The sequence below is a fragment of the Schistocerca piceifrons genome, chromosome 11, assembly GCF_021461385.2.
Source record: "Schistocerca piceifrons isolate TAMUIC-IGC-003096 chromosome 11, iqSchPice1.1, whole genome shotgun sequence".
In the NCBI taxonomy this organism is placed as follows: Eukaryota; Metazoa; Arthropoda; class Insecta; order Orthoptera; family Acrididae; genus Schistocerca; species Schistocerca piceifrons.
Window position 1 is genome coordinate 169,337,960 of NC_060148.1, and position 21,717 is coordinate 169,359,676.

A 21,717-nucleotide genomic window follows, 5' to 3' on the forward strand; every position below is an offset into this window, starting at 1 on the left:
TGTTTTGCGTGGCACTATCACAGCACAGGCCTACATTGATGTTTCAAGCACCTTCTTGCTTCCCACCGTTGAAGAGCAATTTGTGGATGGTGACTGCATCTTTCAACACGATTGAGCACCTGTTCATAATGCACGGCCTGCGGCGGAGTTGTTACACTGCAATAACATCCCTGTAATGGACTGGCCTGCGCAGAGTCCTGACTTGAATCCTTCATAACACCTTTGGAATGTTTTGGAACGCCAACTTCGTGTCAGGTCTCACTGGCTGACAACAATACCTCTCCTCAGTGCAGCACTCTGTGAAGAATGGGCTGCCGTTCCCCAAGAACCTTCCAGCACCTGATTGAATGTATGCCTGTGAGAGTGGAAGCTGTCATCAAGGCTAAGGGTGGGCCAACACCATATGGAATTCTAGGATTACAGATGGAAGGCGCCACGAACTTTTAAGCCAGGAATCACATAGTGTAGTATAAAATAAGTTTTATTTCTTTCACATCTGAAAGTATATGATATTGCAGTTACAGTATTACTTCTTTGTAAACATGATGTCAGCTATGTGAGTGCCATTTTTGCGTACATCCTGATGACGACATTCACAACACTTTCGAATGTAATGGCTCGGTGAGTAGATGCAGTATGGTGGTGGGGAGCAAAAAAGGCAGCGAGGGAGCATCGGAGAGAAAATAATGGGCCACTTTCAGTTGCCATAAAAAACTGGACTGGCAAGTAGTGCATTTTCATTGTTGCATCTAAAACAATTAGTTGGTGACCACTACTCAGAGCTTTTTGACTCTGTCGACAAAACACGGTACCTGTTCACACTGAAATGAAAACAATCTGAGTGACCTCAGACCGCAAGAACTCCTGAATGAGAAGCAGCGTTAATAGCATCCGCTCGTCAACCTCCGAACTGTTCAGCGCGCAAACGTGCTGCTGCAATTGGGCTTTCAGACCACAGTGTATGAAGAATTCTCCAACTGCAATTGATCCTTGCAAAATGATGCTGGCACAGGAACTGAGGGACAGAGACTGGGACTGGGAAAATCACACAGCAGTGTGTCTGGTCAATCAACTACATATCCCACATGTGGCACTGTTAACAATAAAAATTTCAGAAACTGGGCGGAGAACAATCCTCGGTAGTTACACAAACAACATTTATGTAGCCCTAAAGTGACTGTGTTGTGTGCAATTTCAGATTTTGGCTTTTGGGGCCCGTCATTACTTTGAATGAGACAATGTTACGATGACTGCGAACTCAAAGAGCGATATTGTGAGATGTTAAGAGATCTTAAGGCCCAAACTGGATGAAATTGACAATAGGGGCAATGTATGACATCAACAGCATGGGTTAACAGCCCACACTGCTCGCTGGACAGTGGGGAGGGAGGTATTCCCCGGTCGTTTAACTTCCTTACGCTGTGACATCAGTCGGACCGCCTGGCCACCTGACTTAAACCGTCGAGATTTTTCACTTTGCGGCTATCTCGGATCGAAGGTATACAATTATTGTCCTAACACTATGACCAACTGAAACACACTATTCGACATGATGTGGACACCATTCCACAAGAAATGATCAGCCTAGTGATGGATCGCTTTTGTTAATGCCTTCATCAGTGTGTACACAACAATGGTATTCACTTAATAGATATATTTTTAAAAAGAAGCAATTACTGCAACTAAAATGGCATTTCATGTATTTTCAAATGAGAATGAAACAAAACTTGTCACATACTTTTTCTGAAATTTATTTAGCCTTGAAATGTGTCGGCTATTTTTGGCACACCCTTTATTTTCGCAAGGCGGTTCTTTCAGGCTTGGGGTTGACTTTGCAGGTCAGTCTCATCTTCAAAGGCCAATAGCGTATCTTCAGCATACAGTAATGTCCAGGATGCAATTTTCTGCAGATCTTTCTGGTTGTATCCACAACTGTAATGAGGAGCAGAGGTAAGACAGCAGATCCCTGACATAATCCTACAGCAGGAGGAAATTGCCTGACAGTCCTGAAGCTAATTGTGTCAGAGGACACCTCATCAAAACCATCAAGTATGCAGATGACACGGTGGTGCTTGCTAAAAATCGAAGACAACTGCAACACACGGTGAACCAGTTGGTGGAAACTGGAACGAAATACGGCATGGAAATCAATATAGAAAAATCAAAAATTATGCATATATCAAAAAGGAAGAAACCTTTGAGGGTAACCATCGGTAATTGAGAACTGGAGTGCGTGAAAAGTTCAAGTACTTGGAAAATTTGATGACAAAGAATGCCCACAGTCAAAATTTGAACAAGAATTGCTATGGCCAAAACTGCAGTCAATAAAAAGAGGAATCTGCTGACCAGGAAGTTAAACTTGGAATTAAGGAAAAAACTGGTGAAGTGCTATATCTGGAGCATTGCACTGTACGGAGCAGACACATGGACCATGAGAGGGAGGGAAAGGGGGGGGGGGGGGGGGGAGACCCTTGAGAGTTTTGAAATGTGGTCTGGAGGAGAATGGAGAGGATTAAGTGGACCTTCAGGTGATGAATAACGATGTACTGAGAAGAGAAGAGTGACATTCTGAATACAACTCTTCAGAGGAAAGCCAACTAGATTGGACACATACTTACTGTTAGACACTGAGGGTTCATACACAAAGTCATTGAAGGGAAAATTAAAAGAACGGTAGGACGAGGAAGAATTCAAATTTTGTCAGAGATTCTCCATACAAAGACCTGCTACTAGGCAGAATACTACATAATAATAATAACAAATACATGGTGTATCACAATTAATGGCGTAAAAGCATACAGTTGAAATTACATGGTACTAGAAGCAAAAAAGTCTCAGTAAACATAGGGTTGAAAATGCATACCTTAAGAGTTACGAGCAATTTTTCATCTTCGATTCTGTGAAGCAAATCTCTTCTACTGCAATTTGGGAAGTAGTAGTATGGACCAAAACAAGAAAAAATGTCCACTAAACATTTGCTTTAAAATGCATACCTTAAAAGTTATGAGCAATTGTTCATTAGAAGAGTCGTGTTTTCAAGTAGCGAAGATGAGCAATGCGCAAAGCTCTTAGGATATGCATTTCAGAGCACATGTTTACTGGACTTTTTTTTCTTGGTTTGGTCCTCATTACCATTTCCTAAAATATGGAAAGGTAAGAGCTTTCAATAGAAGAGATTTGCTTCACAGTACAGAAGATGAAAAATTGTTTGTAGCTGTTAAGGTATGCATTTTCGACCCTATGTATACTGAGCAGGGTGTATATGTGGGCAAGGAAAAAAAATTCCCGGATTTCCCGGTTAAAAATACACTTTCTCCCAGATGAAAACATACTTTTTTCGCGTTATTAAGTGACAGTATATTTTCCCTCGGAACTGTAAAACTTATCAATCCTTTTGAATGGTTATGTTTTTATATACGGGCGTAGAATTTCCCGGCACTTTAGTAAACGAAACTCAGGGAAGAAAACCCCTTTAGGAAAGATTTCTGATGTGCAGCAACATGTATGCTGCACATTTTCGTATTACGAAATTATAAATTCGAATTCCACCAAACACCGCATGTTACTTTCCGACCCATTGTAATCGACATTGTGATGCGCTTTTATAAACCAGTCATATCTCATGTGACGTGATCTCGCCAGCCAATGAGAGCGGATATTCAGACTCCAGGAAAGGTGATGTAGTCACCTAATAGCAACATCACTGTTAAGTAGTGCGGATATACAAACAGGAAGAGTTGATTTTTTAAATTAAAGTACATAGTGTTGCTACAAGAAAACCAAAGCTTTCACATGTAATATTGGTCTCTAAGGTTAATCAGCTGCAAGAGAAGCTAAGCTTTCACATATAATGTTGATATTTTTTGTGCGTGTTACACTTTAAGATAGATCACACAAATGTACCAGGAAAATTTTTAGCCAAGTCCAGTGACTTGTCCTCAAAGTTTTCCACAAATACATTAGCTACCGCAGACGAGAGAGAGCTTCCCGTAGCACTATCAATATTTTTCCGCGACCTGTCCGTTTCAGTAGTTGTCACAGAGCGCCAGATAACAGATGCCACCGCGCTTTGGCAGCTACTATGACGCAGGAAGTCTGTATGTTCGTATGTGTAAAACACTAAAAGATCTTACATTATGTCGCAAAAGAAACAAGACATCAGAGGATACTTCAAGAGCATCGGAATTTGGTGAACCATACTAAAATGGTACATTTAAAGTGCATACTTAAAGAGCACATTCGTATATCCAGATTCGCAACGAAGTAGGCCTCGACCTGATATTGAGCTTTTCAGTGTGGGTTTCGGGATGTAAATTTTCTTGGAGTACCAGTACTGTATTGACTCACTTCTGATTCTTTATTATGGCATAATGCCTTATGTGCTAGAAGATGAAAACGTGCACTAGAAATGCAGCGAGAAGTTGAAATTAGACAATAGTATGGAACTAAACACTTTGTTTCAAACACATTGACTCCCTTGTTCTACAAGGCGATTAATGCATGACTGTCAGAAAAGTGGAAATAAAATAAAATCTGAAACTAATAACATATATTAGCCTTCCGTAATTATGTGAATGTATTTTAATTCACTTGATAGCTCCCGGCCACAGAAATCCGTTTTGTTTTCATTTGACGTAAGAGCAGTAAACGAAGAGGAAACAGCAAATTCACTAAATGCAAACATGGGTCATGTGGAGACTACACACTTCCCCACTATAACTGCTCTGCACATCAGCCCCGGATCTACGATATTCCGAACCGGGGCAATTTGTTGTTAATGAAGCATTGCATAGTCTTCCTAAAGCCTTTGACACTGCTGTTGGCAAACAGCTTGTATGAGCACTGTGTTTAGTTGTTGTATATGGCGCATTTCCTATGCACTTTATGTTTTATTTTCATATTTTTTTTCTCGTTCTATTGTTGCAGTATTATTCTGCAGTAGCAGGATACAGAAATATCCTTTGTTAGAATATCGATTCTTACCAGTCAAAATTACAAAAATTAAACTGAAAACTAAAACAACGAAAAATTCCCGGAATTCTAAAAAATTCCCAGTTTTCTCATGGTTTTCTACCGGATGAAATAATTCCCGGGTTTTTCCCGGATCTCCCTGGTCGTATACACCCTGACTGATGCTTTCTTGCTTCTAGTATCATGTACTTTCAAATGTATGCATTTATGGATTAAATATGACACATGCCAAGTGGTCTGCCAAGTGACCCTCATGGATTTTGATGAAATTTTGTATGAACATTCACACATGTTCTCAATGAACACTGGTAAAGCTTCAGTTTCAGAAATTCAATACTTTCAGAGATACAGTCACTTGTTGAAGACCATAACACAGCTTTCTATAGAGCATCCTTGAATTTTCAGCAACTTTGAGATGAGATATCTCTGTAAGTATTTGCATGAAAGAAACAAAACTTGGCCATCTTATACAACTTTTACAGCTCTTTAAAGTAAAATATTAAGAAAAGGATTTCTGAGCAATTTTCATAAAGATAAGCAAAGTTTGGCGAAAAAGTAGCTGTTTTTAAAAAAAAAAAATGCGAACTTTAGTTTTTTATGTCTCCAAAAGTAATTGTGGGATGTACATGAAACTGTGCACACCATAACTCACCAACACAAGGTCTTAGAATATATAATTTCGTTCTATTGCTTTCCATTATTTCACAAATCTAGGGTGAAGTTGACGATTTTTCAAAAAGTACTAAAAATGGGTATTTTTAATCAAATTTTTCAAAAAAGTGTTTTCTCCAAACTCTTCTAAACTATGGTCATTAGAAAGAGCATATTCTAAACTATCTAGGAAAGTGTATTTGGTTTTGCAATGCAAGCATATAAGGCCCTAAAAAGTAGCATCATCAAAGAGGTGCACTGGAAGTTTGAACACATTTTTCTGGCACTCAAATTATACCTGAAATCTTTTATTTTGCCTTATACATGTTTATTAATGTCTGGGATAAGTGAAATAAGAAGTCCTGATGAATAGTACCTAGCTCAAGTCCGAATAGCAAAAGAATAAAAATAGAAACAATGTTATTTCTTAATTGTCACCCCCCCCTCCACTCTCTCTCTCTCTCTCTCTCTCACACACACACACACACACACACACACACACACACACAATTATTATTAAGAATGAATGCAAATCGTAAAATTTATTTGCATAATCATCTAACTATTAGTTACCTGTTTAATGAACAACACCAGCTTACTGATGGAAAAGAAGTGTATAAATGAGTTGCAAAGGTCCATGGTGGCTTAACCACTGCTAGTTTCATTTCACCTGAGAAAACCAGCATTCCCACTGCCATAGGGGCCACGCCTGATAGCTTAGCAACAACAGCCACGGGTGGGTTTCTTTACCACAGGATCCCAAGCCTGATAAGGGTTTCTTTACACAGGTTCCCAAGCCTCATAGTAAAATTATTTAAGTGCCCTGTGTAAAATTAGAAGGCACTCTTGGGTCCCTTAGATTGTTTCCTCTAGCCTATTTCAATTTTTGATATGCTACATTAATTTTCTGATGAATATCAAGAGGAATGGTGTATTGCCGGCCAGATGAATTTATTGATGGAGCGGGAATAACCGCAATAATGTGGTGTTCCGGAACCCAGCACTTGTCACTTCTTGGTGGCCAATAAAATGAATTTGCTGGACCATGTGGGTGCATAAAGTTTATTAATGCATTCCTTTGCTCTGTGGAGGTCTCACAGATGTTCCCAATCCACCACACGTTTTCATAGATACATGCAACATATTGTCCTGGTTGGAGAGTAGACATTGATATGCCTCCTTCATTACTGTGACCCATTTTAGCTAGAAAAGATGAACAATCATTTGAAACTCTGCTGACCTGAATTGTTGTTTCATCAATAGGTAAAAAGTGATGATTTTCTCTAGTGCCTGCTACAGTTTGTCCAAGTCTAAACCTCTCTTCTTGTGACAATATTTTTTTCAATTTCATCTTTACTGACGAAAACAAATTTAATTCCATTAATGTTTTCAGAGCAGAAATGAAACAGATATAGGGGAGTAAGAATTTGTCAATTAAGTGGCCGTTGCAAGCTTGCTCTTGCTGCTAACCGCTTTGTTGTACCTCCAATCCCATCACAAGGTGATTTCCCGTGACTAGTAGCAAAAAAATTCCATTCGGCTGTCATTCCAAAATCACTCTTATGATAGCACAAATTTAGGAAATTCTTGAAATTTTTATATTGAGCACTGGAGCCATCACTGAAATAATGAATGTGGGATATCTGTGCAAACCGTGCTTTTATATATTTGATGAGCTGCTTGATAAAAACGTGACCTGTAATAGCATCACGTCGCAAACGTTCACTGATAATGCAAAAGCTTAAAGATTCTACTTTCTAATTTTGACGAAAGTAGATAACAAATGGATGAATTGTTGTTTGACTATTTTCCCAGTGGAAGCCTTGCACAGCATCCTGAATGATAAAAGAATAATTTTCTGCAAAATCCATTAGGACAACAAGCTCTTCGTCTTTCAGATGACATTTAAGGCCTTTAAGATGCAAGCTTTGATGCTTGGCAATGTAATGATAGCATGACAGACTCCATATTTTATTTTTTACATCTTCAATAAATTCATCCACTACCATCTGCTTCGTGTCCAGTGTGGCCCGATCGGTATGTATCCATTGCTACTGAATGAAATTATACACAATGTATAGTACCAATGAAAAAATCTAATAAGAGATATATGCTATAAAAGACACAATCAAAACAATTTTTTGTAAATTAGATTACTTAACAAGCACTTAAGAAGCCACACTCAGTCAAGAGAACCCACTCACTATGCTGCAAACACACCACTGAAATACTGATTGTTCAAACAAGGCTCACAATAATGAAACAATCTGATTGTTAAAGTAATTGTTGCCATTACATTTTCTATAAACAGTGAATCTTGTGAATTTTCTCTGTGAAACTAGTGGTTATGTATTTACCAAGGTATTAGGCTAAATTTAAGTGTGATTAAGTACAAAATTAAAACTCTTAGATGTTTAACCAACCAATTTCACATGTTTCCCTAATAAAAGGTTTCAGGTATAATTTGAGTGCCAGAAAAATGTGTTCAAACTTCTAGTGTGCCTCTTTGATGATGCTACTTTTTAGGGCCTTATATACTTGCATTGCAAAACCAAATAGTTTAGAATATGCTCTTTCTAATGACCATACTTTAGAAGAGTTTGGACAAAACACTTTTTGAAAAATTTGATTAAAAATACCCATTTTTAGCACTTTTTGAAAAATCGGCAACTTCACCCTAGATTTGTGAAATAATGGAAAGCAATAGGAGAATGAAATTTTATATTCTAAGACCTTGTGTTGGTGAGTTATGGTGTGCACCGTTTCATGTACATCCCACAATTACTTTTGGAGATATAAAAAACTAAAGTTCGCCTTTTTGCTTCAAATTATATATGTGAAAATTGCTCAGAAATCCTTTTCTTAATATTTTACTTTAAAGAGCTCTAAAAGTTGTATAAGATGGCCAAGTTTTGTTTCTTTCATGCAAATACTTACAGAGATATCTCATCTCAAAGCTGCTGAAAATTCAAGGATGCACTATTGGAAGCTGTGCTATAGTTTCAAACAAGTGACTATATCTCTGCAAGTATAGAATTTCTGAAACTGAAGCTTTACCAGTGTTCACTGAGAACATGTGTGAATGTTCATACAAAATTTCATCAAAATCCACGATGGTCATGTGGGAACATTTCTCGATATTAGACCACTTGGCATGGAATACTAGATAGTATCTGAGAAGACCCATGTTCATTCATTTTATCTCTCCTTCCACTGAGGGAAGTTCCTGGGAAATTGGGTGACGGCAATCACCGTGTTCTGCTTGTGGGACAAAACATACCTGGGAATGATGGCACACACTCCCCGGGCTACCGACTCCTGGCGAATGGGCTGTCGACCACAGACACACCGTCAGATTCGGCGTGCCGGTGGCAGTAGGGCGAGAGAGCGCCAGCAGGGTTACGGCACGGCAGGCCCGTCCTCGTCACCGCTGCACACGTCCGCCGGCTCCCACTGCTGGGAGTCCCCCTGTCGGGAGGGAAATACAGTCACGGGCTGCTCTTCGCATTTTATTACTTAATACTATATGCGACTGAGGACGACAGGAGTACAGAAGTTGGAAATATTACTGCTTTTTGTTTTCACTATGTACTAAATTGAGGATCAGTCGATAGGACATTCCGAGGCAGCTGCTACAGAGAGATGAAGCGACTCACACAGAATACAGTAGCTCAGAGAGCTGCACCGAACCAGTCTTCACACTGAATACGACACTGAGTTAAAATTTTTGACCACTCTCCTCTATCATTTTCTACGACATTTTGCTGTAATGTAAGTGCACTTTATTTTGTGGCTATCTTCTGTACTCGTTAAATACCAACATGTTATTCCCTGTGTTTTGTGTGTGACTGATATTATTCAGAGAAGTTGCTTATTTCAACCTGTCACATACAGAATTGTTAGTTTGACACGACAGACCTCACACACGCCATAAAGTACATTTTGGAATGTGAAATTTGTTTGGGTAGTGCTTTGTTGCAGACAAACATCAATACAGTAAACAGTTCTCAGTTACATACAGTTGTGTACCCCGTGTGTTAGGTGTCCTACTTTTTAAGATATTCGGTGTCCCTGGTCTGTATCACACTAGCACTGGCTGGCAAGCATTGTTACACGATATATGACATTTGCTTTTGTAATAGCTACATGTGGTTTTGTGGGGTATACACCTTTTGGCAACAATGTTATTGCTTTTACATTATCCCCACACAGTGTGTCACTTTTTTTTATATTCAGCTACTGCTTGAAAGTAGCTACCAGCCTAAACTATATGCAAAGGAAATACAACGAACAGTGTATTGGACATCCCAGGTGGACCACCACTGGTTAAATGATTTATCCATGTGTCAGTTCTGGAACCCATATTAACATGTTTATACTATTTCACAGTGCATTTACTCCACCCACAAATAGAAGGCAGGTGTATGTGTGTGTGTGTGTAGCAGAAGCGCGCAAAATTTAAACAACACCGGCACCTACATAAATAAGCTGCAAGCCACTGTACAATGTGTGGCGGAATGTACCTTTTTAGTCGTATCCTTTCCTGTTCCCGTCGCAAACAGAGCGAGGGAAAAAATGACTATCTATACGCCTTTGCACGAGCTCTAAATTTTCGTATCTTATTATCATGGTGGTTATGAGAAATGTGTCTAGGAGCCAGTAGAACTGTTCTGAAGTCAACTTCGATTGCTGACTCTCTAAATTTTCTCAATGGAGTTCTTCAAAAAGAACACTGCCTACCCTCTAGATATTCCCATTTGAGATCCCAAAGCATCTGGTGTGTTGTTTGAACCTACTGGTAACAAACCTAGCAGCCCACCTCTGAATTGATTCGATGTTTTCCTTCAATCCAACCTGATGTCGTCCCAAACACTAGAGCAGTACTCCAGGATATGTCGCATTAATGTCCTATAGGCACTTTACAGATGAACCTCACATTCCTAAAATTCTCCCAATAAACCACAATCCTCACTTGCTTGTTCCATTTCACATTGCTTTGCAACTTTACACTCGGGTATTTAAACGACACGACTGTGTCAAGCAGAGCACTACTAATGCTGTATTTGAACACTAAGGGTTCTTTTTTAACTACACATTAACTTACATTTTTCTACGTCTTTCGCTAACTGCCATTCATCGCAGCAACTAGAAATTTTGTGCAAGTTGTTTTGTGTCCTCCTATAGTCACTCAACTTCAACACCTTCCCATTCACCACAGCAGCAGCAAACAACTACAGATTGCTGCCCACCCTGACCACCAGATCATTTCTGAATATACAAAGCAACAGCAGTTACACTTCCCTGGGGCACTCCTAATGACATACTCGTCTCTGACGAACACTCGTCGTCAAGGACAACGTGCTGTGTTCTATTAGGAAGTCTTTGAGCCCTTCACATATCTGGGAACCTATTCCATATGCACATACCTTCATTAACAATCTGCAGTGGGGCACCGAGTTTCAGAAATCTAGAAATATGGAGTCTATTTGTTGGTCTTAATCCACAGTTTACCGAGTTTTGCACGAGCGATGCTTTCTAAGACCGCACTTCGAGGGCACAGACACAGCACATCCCGAGACTTTACACTGTGCCTGAGAAATCACCATACTTCTATGTCAAAAAAGTATGTTGAACACTGGAGTAGATACATATAAAAACCAAACGATACGGCTGTCGGACCTGCACACAGAGATTTCTGTATATCTGTGTAATTCTTGACATTTTGCAGAGAATTCCTGGAGCTATGACTGGAAAGGGTTCAACATTTTATTGGGCTTCCATATTAGTCTTCAACTGACAATGAGCCACATGGGATACTATTATTCCCCCTAATGGGTTGCCTGGCACAATAAGGTCTGGGCTTAGCAATCTCAGAATTATTCCTCAAGGAACTCACATACCCAAAAAGCCGAGCATCCCAGAGTCCCGCTCCACTGTAATCTCACATCTGTGTTTCCCTTGTGTCTGAGCTGAAATATTAACAAAATTTGCAACATTTCTAAACAAGAATTTCCATCATGTATCTTTAAAAAGAAAAGTCTGCAAAGGTATTGTGGTAACATCCTGGCTCAAACAGTAATGTGAGGACGGTTCCTTTCCAACTACTGCATGTAAAGGGGAGTTTCTTCAGAAGGGAGGATGCGGCTCACTATTTGGCCCAAACTGTGTGAGTAGAAGCACGTAGACATCCCTTTCAAGTTCCTAGAATATCTTGCCCGAGTGAGCCGTAGGAAAAGGTAAAACATTATCCAAATATATTCGAGTAGAGTGGAGAATAAGCTCGGAAGATGTCAAGGATAGGGAAGGAAATTGGCTGTGCCCTTTCAAAGGAACCAAACCCACCATTTGACTTGAACGATTTAAGGAAATCACAGAAAACCTATATCTGGATGGCCGGGTGCAGGTTTGAACCGTCGTCGTCCTTGGTGAGAGTCTAGTTTGCTAACCACTGCCCGACCTTGCTCGGTTCGAAATTCGGAATCGTGATTTTAATGATGGGAACTTCCATTTTGATTGAGCATCAGCAAAGTCGACAACTTTCCGTTTCTCAGCCTAGGACACAAAAATGTGTCGGGAATATTTATTTGGATCGTAATCATCATTGTTCACTTCTGTGCTTGAAGACGGAACCTGCCACAAATCAAATAGGGCTGCATACAGTAATGGTGTGTGAAATCAAATAGAAGGGGGGGGGGGGGGGGGGGGGGGGGGAGTCCACACACCTCTTCATAAATATAATTTACTATGAAATTATCATTCATAATTTCAATAACCTGTTTTGTAATTGCTTGATCCACAGCTATTGCTACAGGGCCCACAGACACAAGGGAATTGATGATGATCAATGCCTTGTCTTTAAAAATTGACAAGTATAATGAAGGGCACTGGTGAGATTTTTTTCAGTCGTTTTGATGTTTTCACCACCCACTTCACTGGTAAAAAGTTCTTGCTCTTGTTTCATTTAGATTTTCCTATGAAATGGTAAGTTTCTATGGAAAATCACTACAGACACATGGCCTCATGCTGTTCACAACTGTAGAGGCCACTACGAAATATCAGAAAACAGGTATATATAATAAGGGCTGACTACAGGGGATTTGAAACAGCTGCCAGAGCCACATGCTGGGAACACATGACAGAAAGAAAAAGGATAGAGTGAGGACATGACAACAGAGCATTGCTAATGAAGGACAGTTGAAATCACAAACCATCAGAAACATAGCATTTAAAACAACTTCTTTTTTAAATAAATTAATTAATTAATCATAACTAAAGTGAATATACACAGGATGTCGTAGGAGAAATGGTCAATATTCATGGACATCACAAATAATAATTTGTAAAAACCCTGTAACAGCGGGAATATAACCTGAAGTGTGGAACTGCCATCGGTGTGCTTGATCACTGTTGCTCACGCTCTACTCTAGAATCTTTTGAAACTGTTTTGCACCTACCTGCTTCCACTTACACAGTTTGAGTCGAAGTGGTGAGCCCTATTCTGTGCCCTCCCCTCGTTACACCAGAAAACCACATTCCTCCCATGCGAACAGCAATACGTCACACGTTTGTCAACAAATAACACTTTCGAGACAGACACGGCACTAGTAAACTTTGCCGACACAGCATGGCATACTTCAACTCGCTGCTCCGTGTTGTCACCAAATACTTAATCCATAAACGTCAATCTACGTCCGTTAATTTTTCAAATTTTCTGTAATGCATAACTGACCACAGTACTTGGCATTCATTCAGCAGCTCGTTCGTGAACAGTACAAAATCGAGAGGTTAGGGGATTTTTCTGAACGAAATGAAGAAATACGTGTTGTCACTTTCTAAAGATGAAGACACAATACTGAGAGCTGAAACTCCTACTGATCAAAAAAAGGCTCATATGGAGAAAGAAATTGAGGAATGAAGCTCATCCGAAAGACACTAACCTTTCAGAATTTGTTTGAAGTGGTCCAATTAAACCATGGAAATCTTTCCTGGGAAACAAATGGACATAACATAAGCACAGTTTTCAAACTACAGAAAAGAGTCACACGAATTATAATCTCAAATAGTAAAAGAACTCGTTGTAAAGATCGCATCAGAACACTGAGGATCTTAATTACACCATGTGAGTACATTTAACACTCACCTAAGCACAGAAAATGCACTGATACTTACTGTACAAACAGCTCTGTTCATGACCATGGAACATATATGCTGATCTAACATTACTGAACTTACATTTACCAAGAAAGAATAAGCAGGGTCGCACAAGTGATTTGTAAGAAAACGCCTTTGCAGACTGACTGCACTTCCTCAGCATTCTACCAATAAACCTAAGTCTACCACCTGTTCTACCCACGATCGAGCCTACGTGATCGTTTCATTTCATATACCTACAAAGTGTTACACTCAAATATCTGTTCTAACAGTGACTCACTGATATTATAGTCATAGTGTTCTATGTTTTGTTGTTTTGCAAAGTGCCAAAATTTTACTGTTCTGAACGTTTAAAGCAAGCTGCCACTTAGAAATCTTATCATGGTCTGACTGAATATTTATGCAGCTTCTTTCAGACAGTACTTCACTATAGATAACATCATCATCTGCAAGAAATCTGAGGTTACTATTAATATTGTCTTCTAGGTCATTAATGTACAATATGAACAGCAATGGTCCCAACACACTTACTTGGGCACACTCGAAGTTAGTTCTACATCAGACAATGACTCTCCACCCGAGATAATATGCTGTACCCTCCGTATCAAAAATGTTCTCAATCCGGTCACAAATTTCACTTGGCACGCCATATGACCGTACCTTTCACAATCAGTGCAGGTGTGGTACTGAGTCAAATACTCTTTGGAAATTGAGAAATACTGCATCTACCTAGCTGCCTTGATCCAAAGCTTTCAGTACATCACATGAAAAAAGTGCGACTAGTGTTTCACACGGTCGATGTTTCCGGAATCCACGTCGGTTGGCACGTAGGAAGTTATTCTGTTTGAGCTTAGAATATCTTTTAAGATTCTCCAACAAATCGAGGTCGCAGATACTGGACGGTAGTTCTACTACCCTTCTTGTAGATGGGTGTGACCTGTGCTTGTTTGCAAGAACTGGGCAAATATTTTTGTTCGGGGGATCTACAATAGATTATAGTTAGAAGAGTGGCTAACTCAGCCACAAATTCAGTATAGAATCTGACAGGGATTCAACTGAGCCCTGGAGCATTGTTCAGTTTTAATGACTTCAGCCGTTTTTCAACAACTCTGACACTAAGACTAAGTTCATTCATCATTTCAGCAGTGTGAGGATTAAACTGAAGAAATTCTCCTGGGTTTTCTTTTGGAGAGGAACATTTGAAAATGGAGTTAAGCTATGTTTTAATGTGGGGCGGTTAACAGGTGTGAAGTTATAGAGTTGCTAAGAATAATATGCTGGATTTCACATGAGACAATGACTGTAGGTAATTGATTCCATAAAGGTGGCCAAAGCTGAAAAATGGGTCCTCGAGGCAACGAGATGTGCCACAATATCGAGGAGAAACAAGAAAAGAAAGAGAGAAGATGAGGAACATGTAAACTGAGAAAACTATACAACTCGAGTATCAGCAGCAAGAGAGATCAATTAAATATAACACTGAACTGAATTTCCCAAGAATTAAATTTTCTGCCATGTTTACTTTACACACAAAAAAATCTATCTGAACTAGAGGTCTGATATTTTTTGGGATGTCTCAGGATACTATCTGCAGGAAAGTACACTACAGACACTAACATACTATCAACAAAAAGAAAAATACACACTAAGTAGTTATATTTAAAAAAAAAAAAAAAGAAAAGAAAAGAAAAGAAAAGAAAGAAAGAAAGAAAGAAAGAAAAGGGAACCTTAATTTTGCCTATCAGATTACATATTTCTAGAATAAAAACTTGTGGCTGAAATGTTATGAATGTAGTCTACTTTTTAGACAGACAAGTTGTTAATGTGTACTTAAAGTTTCAAGCATCTAATTAAGATAGACAGTGCATAGATCCTCACAAACAGAAATGTAATGAAGTCAATGTGTGACCTAATGTGATTAATTGTACATCAAAATGTTCAAGAAGAACAACTGCCATTGTCCTACAATTTTCACCCTATGAAGAGTTCACATTTTTTTAGTTAGAGTCATGTAAACTTTATGAAAATTGTTAGAATTTTTCCAGGTGTACACAAGCAAGTTACCTTAAGCAATACATTATACACAGCAAAGGATTACCTAGATACCACAGAGTAGGGTTTTGGTAAAAATGTAACACGATAACAACAACAATCCACCCAGATAGATGTGCGTGTTGAAACACGACATCTGGGACAGGGAGGTCCAATAACCTTAAACCGAATCCGTCCCGCAGATTAACAACAAGGATAGATGTGCAGCCAGCCTGGACATGGTTTTTAGACAGCTTCCCACATCCCACTAGGTGGATACCACGCCGGTACCGAGTCCTGTCTCAGTTACAAGATTCAAAAACAGTTGTAAAGCCTTTCAGCCACTTTCATGTGAATTTCACTACACGCAGACAGTTGGGGTACACATATCCTGTCCTGGAGGGGGGAGGTGTAACGGGGTGGCAGCACGAAGGGTATCGGGCCAAACAGTGCTAAAACCGTAAATAATCATGCTACCTCTGCATTCATATGTTGCATATCAGTGTAAAGCTCTAATCATTAGCTGTTAAATGACATAGATTTTATTGTTGTAACTGAATTAGAACCAGAATTATTCATTAATGTTGAGACAGGTGTGTTTCAATTTTGTACAGTATCCAAACTTTGGGCCAAGGGCACAACAGCAATAATAATAATAATAATAATGAAACACAGCTGTCATTTCATGTAACTTTCGCACTATGTTCTCTTTTCCTTTTTTCTGTTTGGGAATACCTACTTCCAACGTTTTCCAACACAGAATACTAACACTTCATCTTTTTTCTGAGCTCTACAACACATTCATGCTGTAAGGACATTGATCCAATTTTTTCAGACTAGCAAATGGAAATTCTGCAATTACACAAAATGGAAACCACACATTTTGGCTATGGTCCGATAGTGTGTGCACTGTTACTTTCTGAAATAATGTTTGTACACCGAGGAATGAATGAACACTGTAGCAACAGCCTTTCACTTTATTTAATATCACTCAACCCAACCCACCCACAATCTTTCAGATTTGGTGCATTCCACGTTTCAAATAAGTGGTGGAAAACTACCAGTCTGCCTGAGGTATAGACAACTGTGAAGCAATTTACAGGCCTGCAATGTTTGGATACTGTGTGAAATTTAAACGCACCTGTCTCGACACAAATGAGTAATTCTGGTTCTAATTCAGGTACAACAATAAAACCTATACCATTTAACAGCTAATAATTAGAGCTTTCCACTGATATGAAACATATGAATTTCTATAAGTTTTCACATGTGATGTCATTGATCTTGATCTTTGCCCTTTAATAGCTTAAAACACACTACTTTCATCCTAAAAATATACCTATTTTATTGCTCCAGTATGTTACTATAATCATGGCAAATATCAAGATGGCACATCAAAGGAAAAACATCCAAAAATTTATTTAGGCAGCATCACTATACCAACAAAATGGTGTAAGCAGTTGTGTGTCCAGATGCCTTCAAAACAGCACCCAACAGCAGTCACTAGCCTTCTGATCAACTGGTGAACATTTCTTGCTGTGAAAGGCCAATCAGACAGATTTATTTCAACCAATCATTACTAAGTTGTTTCATGGATGTGGCTTGTTTACTCAAACAGCAGAGTACATGTGTGGTGAAATAGTAGTTTGTAACAAACTGATTTCAGGCATATGCAGTTGCTGTTCCTGAGACATGAGTGAGTCTCATCTTTTTCCGTAATAATGATGTAGGCTGAAGCAATGAATTAAAATTTGCACTTCAGCCTACATCATTATCATAAAATGATTTCAAGTCAAAATTGTATTGTTGCAATCTATTTAAAGGAGGCGGTCATGCAACAGTACAGAAGAATTTGAGGAATGTTCAGGAGTGGGTGGTAAAACAAATGTTGTAAAGAAAAACTTGCAGCAAATATAGAAAGCAAATATCACAAAACCATCAGCTCCTACAGGTGTTGCATCCAATATGAGCTACTTCCAGAGAAGATGTAAATGAAGATGAAATAACACTTGACCTAGCACTGGATTCTTTAAATACAAACCTTCAGTATTTAGGTGAATCTCCTGTCATGAAAACAGTGCTTCCGTGCGAGAAAATTTACAAAACAACAACAACAACCCACGACTGAAAGATAAGTTTCACAATTCACACAGTATGTGTGACAAAATACAAATTTTGACTGTACTTCCAAAGAGCCAGAATATAAGGTAAACCACAAAAGAATTTACCGCTTCAGATTATATGGTTTTCTTTTTTTAGTCACCAGTATTCTGACTGGTTTGATGCGGCCCGCCACAAATTCCTTTTCAGTGCCAACATCTTCATCTCAGAGCAGCACTGGCAACATACACCCTCAGTTATTTGCTGGATGTATTCCAAATTATACTCTTCCTGTAACCACCTTCACACTCCTCAGAGTTCTGCAAAGTGGTAGTTTTCCATCTCTTATTTGGATCACTGGATGCATATACACACAAAATTCAAGCTATCGCAACCAACGGCTGCTTCGTCAGGAAAGAGGGAAAGACGAAAGAATGTGGGTTTTAAGGGAGAGGGTAAGGAGTCATTCCAATCCCGGGAGCGGAAAGACTTACCTCAGAGGGAAAAAAGGACAGGTATACACACTCTCGCGCGCGCGCACACACACACACACACACACACACACACACACACACACACACACACACACATCCATCCGCACATACACAGCCACAAGCAGACATTTGTAAAGGCAAAGAGTTTGGGCAGAGATGTCAGTCGAGGCGGAAGTACAGAGGCAAAGATGTTGTTGAATGACAAGTGAGGTATGAGCGGCAGAAATTTGAAATTAGCGGAGGTTGAGGCGCGGTGGGTAACGAGAAGAGAGGATATACTGAAGGGAAAGTTCCCATCTCCGGAGTTCTGACACGTTTGTGTTAGTGGGAAGTATCCAGATAATCCGGACGGTGTAACACTGTGCCAAGATGTGCTGGCTGTGCACCAAGGCATGTTTAGCCACAGGGTGATCCTCATTACCAACAAACACTGTCTGCCTGTGTCCATTCATGCGAATGGACAGTTTGTTGCTGGTCATTCCCACATAGAAAGCTTCACAGTGTAGGCAGGTCAGTTGGTAAATCACGTGGGTGCTTTCACACGTGGTTCTGCCTTTGATCGTGTACACCTTCCGGGTTACAGGACTGGAGTAGGTGGTGGTGGGGGGGTGCATGGGACAGGTTTTACAGCGGGGGCGGTTACAAGGGTAGGAGCCAGAGGGTAGGGAAGGTGGTTTGGGGATTTCATAGGGATGAACTAACAGGTTACGAAGGTAAGGTGGACGGCGGAAAGATACTCTTGGTGGAGTGGGGAGGATTTCATGAAGGATGGATCTCATTTCAGGGCAGGATTTGAGGAAGTCGTATCCCTGCTGGAGAGCCACATTCAGAGTCTGATCCAGTCCCGGAAAATATCCTGTCACAAGTGGGGCACTTTTGTGGTTCTTCTGTGGGAGGTTCTGGGTTTGCGGGGATGAGGAAGTGGCTCTGGTTATTTGCTTCTGTACCAGGTCGGGAGGGTAGTTGCGGCATGTAAAAGCTGTTGTCAGGTTGTTGGTGTAATGGTTCAGGGATTCCGGACTGGAGCAGATTCGTTTGCCACGAAGACCTAGGCTGTAGGGAAGGGACCGTTTGATGTGGAATGGGTGGCAGCTGTCATAATGGAGGTACAGTTGCTTGTTGGTGGGTTTGATGTGGATGGACGTGTGTAGCTGGCCATTGGACAGATGGAGGTCAACGTCAAGGAAAGTGGCGTGGGATTTGGAGTAGGACCAGGTGAATCTGATGGAACCAAAGGAGTTGAGGTTGGAGAGGAAATTCTGGAGTTGTTCTTCACTGTGAGTCCAGATCATGAAGATGTCATCAATAAATCTGTACCAAACTTTGGGTTGGCAGGCCTGGGTAACCAAGAAGGCTTCCTCTAAGCGACCCATGAATAGGTTGGCGTACGAGGGGGCCATCCTGGTACCCGTGGCTGTTCCCTTTAATTGTTGGTATGTCTGGCCTTCAAGAGTGAAGAAGTTGTGGGTCAGGATGAAGCTGGCTAAGGTAATGAGGAAAGAGGTTTTAGGTAGGGTGGCAGGTGATTGGCGTGAAAGGAAATGCTCCATCGCAGCGAGGCCCTGGACGTGCAGAATATTTGTGTATAAGCAAGTGGCATCAATGGTTACAAGGATGGTTCCCGGGGGTAACAGATTGGGTAAGGATTCCAGGAGTCCGAGAAAGTGGTTGGTGCCTTTGATGAAGGATGGGAGACTGCATGTAATGGGTTGAAGGTGTCGATCTACGTAGGCAGACATACGTTCTGTGGGGGCTTGGTAACCAGCTACAATGGGGCGGCCGGGATGATTGGGTTTGTGAATTTTAGGAAGAAGGTAGGGGTGAGGGGTGTCGGTGGGGTCAGGAGGTTGATGGAGTCAGGTGAAAGGTTTTGCTGGGGGCCTAAGTTACTTTCCAGTTCACCTTTATTTTTATTTTCATTTTCATTTCAGCCTCATGTTACACTTTCCACCTTCTAATACCATGTCATCCCCACAACGACCCCATTAGGTTTTATTTACATTCCCTCCGCAAACATGCCTTCACCCTAGCCAGATTACGCTCCCATATTCTATTTTCTAAGGCTTGTCTGACGTTTGGCATTACCCCCAAAGGCCTCACACTTAAAGTTCCCATCTCTGGCTGCAACCCTTCTTTCCATCAGTCCCTATACCAGTTCCAAACTGAACAATCCATTGTCCTCACCCACCTAATCCTTCACCTACACATCAACTCAACCAATGAACACACCCGTCAACTCCTATCCTTAATAAAAGTCCTTAATCTTTCCTCTTCCACATCCACACCGGCTGTTCAGAGCATCCTCCTACAGGCCAACCGCAAATTAGAACAGCATGCCACCCTCCACCTCAAAAAACTATCCAATCTCCTGGTTTCCCACCTCCAGAAAGGCAACTCACTCACCCTCCACAACCTTTCCAGCAAACCTCAACCTCCTCTCATTGCACACAAACCCAGTCTCTCCCATCTACTCAACCTCCCACTTCCAGCTCCACTCCCTCCAAAACCTCAAAATTCCAATCAACACGGAACCACAACACCCTAATTCAGTAGTTAACCTTTCCTCCAAACCTCTCTCCCAATCCGAAATCTCTGTCCTATCCAAAGGCCTCACCTTCAGCCCCACTCCGAGATTCAACCAAACAGCCCTCGTCAAAGATTTACTGTCCTACACTCGTACTCTCTGCTGGAAATATCACTTTGCCACGAAGAAAAATGATCCTAATCCTACTCCTAATGATCCAACTCCCCAAGACACTATCCGAATTGAACCCTGCCTGGAACAGTTCCGTCCTCCGTCGCAGTGGGACCCACCTCCTCTTCCTCAAAATCACCCTCTCCAAACCTTCCAGGAATTTCCGACTTCCAGCCTTGCATGACACTAGCAGCGTGTGGGCACTGAAGAAACACACCTGTGGCTGTCGATTTGTTTCGGACAAATATGCGCACGCCTAGGTACAATCGTGGTTCCGTAGGCAACTGCAAAATTTTTTCCACAAAAACACTGACTGCCGTATCGCATGGTGGGGCAAATTTATTAACAGTTACACCCTCTCTCTCATTTTCATTTGACTGACACTCATTTACCTGATTTTATCAAATAGCCTACATGACAGGTCAGAATGTGTACTCCACATTTCATTAAGCATATTTTATTGGCATTGCCTTCCTTAAGTACACTTTAATAACATCCTTTAAGTACTTCACATGCGTCACTGCATACATGAGAAACTAAGATATAGCAGCTATTGAACTGTGAATCCAAATATCTCCAGTTACTAATAACCAGAGTGTAAATGCTAGCCTATCTTCAGGTTAG

General features: G+C 40.5%; 1 protein-coding gene across 1 annotated transcript in view; it reads right to left on the reverse strand.

Annotated features, from left to right (window-relative positions):
• Positions 1–21,717, reverse strand: part of LOC124719867 — a 146,159-nt gene that overhangs the window by 20,230 nt on the left and 104,212 nt on the right. Inside the window, exon 9 of the mRNA XM_047245050.1 lies at positions 8,903–9,090. Within this exon, the coding sequence (XP_047101006.1) occupies positions 8,931–9,090 (160 nt within the window). The 3' untranslated portion in view covers positions 8,903–8,930. The remainder of the gene's footprint in view (positions 1–8,902; positions 9,091–21,717) is intronic.